The sequence below is a fragment of the Corapipo altera genome, unplaced genomic scaffold (assembly GCF_003945725.1).
Source record: "Corapipo altera isolate COAL_440 unplaced genomic scaffold, ASM394572v1 128649, whole genome shotgun sequence".
NCBI classification, from domain to species: domain Eukaryota; kingdom Metazoa; phylum Chordata; class Aves; order Passeriformes; family Pipridae; genus Corapipo; species Corapipo altera.
In genome coordinates, this window is record NW_020889770.1 from 1 (window position 1) to 1957 (window position 1957).

Below are 1957 nucleotides of genomic sequence, written 5' to 3' on the forward strand. Positions count from 1 at the left end.
GCACGGATGGGATGGGGTGGGGGGGTCCGCGGCGGTCCTGGGGGGGGTTGTGAGTGGATATTTAGGGCTGGGGAGGTGGGGGAGGGATGAGTTTTGGGGATCTCTGGGGGAGATATTGGGAGGTCCTGAGCTCTGGGGGTTGATTTCTGGGGGGTTATGGGGGGTCCTGAGCTCTGGAGGGGGGATGAGCTTCGGGGGGGGGCCCCTGGGGGGGGGCCGGGGGCGCGGCGCCGCGGCCCGGGGGATGTCGGGGGGGGTGGGGGGCCCCCCGTGGGGGCGGTCCCGGAGCAAGGGGTCCCGGGCGGGGTCCCGGGGGGTCGCTCTGGGCCCGGGGGCGGCGGCGGCACCCGGAAGTTACCGGAGAGGGACGGCGGCGCCCGGCCGGAAGCGGAAGCGCGGCACGGGAGGGAAGTCCCGCCCCTCCTTCCAGTGTCAACCAAAGGGAGCGCGGGGACGGCTGTGAGTGACAGGACCGAAGGAGGGAGGGGCCGCGCGGGGTGAGGCGGCCAATGGGGAGGAGGGGGAGGGGTTTGGGCGGGACGAGGCTCCGCCCACCCGCGCGCGGGGAGAGCAGCGGGAACCAGCGGGAAGCCCTCGGACGTCAGTGACCCCCTCCCCCGGGACCCCACTGAGAACCCCCTGGACCTCCGGGACCCCCCGACCCTACAGGAACCTCCCGGGAAGCCCCCGGGAACCCCCGAGCAATCCGGGAACCCCCCCGGTACCTCCCCGGGAACCGCCCCCGGGAACCCCTTGGACACCAGGGATCCCCCCGGGACCCCCCGAGACCTCTCGATCCCCCCAACCCTCCACTCGGGGATGCCCCCGGAGCCACCCCCACTCCCAGTTGGACCCCGGTGCGGGGGGGACCCCAGAGACCCCATGGAGACCCCCCAGAGACCCCCGAGTGCGTCCACAGCAGCTTTATTACAAAAATTAGAGCTCTCGTGCCCCCCCGGGGGGCGGGGGGAGCCCCCAAGGGCCCCCTAGCCCCCCTCCGTGTCCCCCCAGCTCTCCGTGTCCCCCCCGGTGCCCGCGGGGTGCTGGGGGTCCTCTCCGAGGTCGGTTTGGGGGGTCCCCAGCCCCCGGCCAGAGGGGGAGGCCGTGGCTGGGGGTCCGAGTGGTGTTTTTGGGGTGCGAGGGGGGTCACCCCCGTATGCTGCTCCCACGCTCCCCCAGGAGCCAGTAGGTCCTGAGCTTCCCCTTACCCTGGGAGAGGGGGGGTCAGGGGAGAGCCCAAGATTTGGGGTGCAAGGGGGGGGATTGTCCGGGGGGGACATCACCCCAAGGTTTGGGGTGCAGGGGGGAGTGAAGGGGGGGCATTGCCCCATGGGTTTGAGGTGTGGGGAGGGTCCCCATTGGGGGTCCATTGAGGGGGGCTGGGGCAGTTTGGGGGAGTCAGGGAAGTCTGAGGGGAGGGCGGGGCAGTTTGGGGGGGTCAGGGCAGTTTGGGGGAGTCAGGGCAGTTTGGGGGAGTCTGGGCTGTTTGGGGGGGTCGGGGCTGTTTTGGGGGAGCCGGGGCTCACCTTCATCTCCACGTCCCCCCTGAGCTCCAGCTCGAAGCACCCGAATTCCTCCAGCACCGCCTTGGTCACCCCCGAGATATGGATCTTCAGGGCTGGGGGGGGAGGGACCCTCAGCCCCCCCGGGTGTCCCCCGGACGCCCCCAGCCTCCGGCCCCCCCCCCCCGGCCCTCCCGACCTTCCCCGTTGGACTCCATCCGTGACGCCGTGTTCACCGTGTCCCCGAACAGGCAGTACCGCGGCATCTTCAGCCCCACGACTCCTGCACACACCGGACCTGTGGGGACAGCGTCAGACCCCCGGCCCGTCCCCATGTCCCTGTCCCTGTCCCGGCACACACTGGGCCTGTGGGGACAGCATGAGACCCCTGGCCCCATCCCTGATCTGTGTGGATGCCCTGTCCCTGTATCCCTGTCCCATCCCTGACCCATGTG

At 71.4% G+C, this 1957-nt stretch overlaps 1 protein-coding gene across 1 annotated transcript; it reads right to left on the reverse strand.

Annotated features, from left to right (window-relative positions):
• Positions 1-908: 908 nt before the first annotated feature.
• On the reverse strand, positions 909-1915 carry LOC113942288 (atrial natriuretic peptide receptor 1-like). Its single transcript, XM_027633417.1, has 3 exons — positions 1702-1915; positions 1527-1618; positions 909-1209 (listed from the first exon to the last, which is right to left on the reverse strand). Exons 1-3 carry the CDS (start codon positions 1898-1900, stop codon positions 1147-1149), a joined length of 354 nt encoding a protein of 117 aa, XP_027489218.1. The 5' UTR covers positions 1901-1915; the 3' UTR covers positions 909-1146.
• Between the last annotated feature and the right edge of the window lie 42 nt (positions 1916-1957).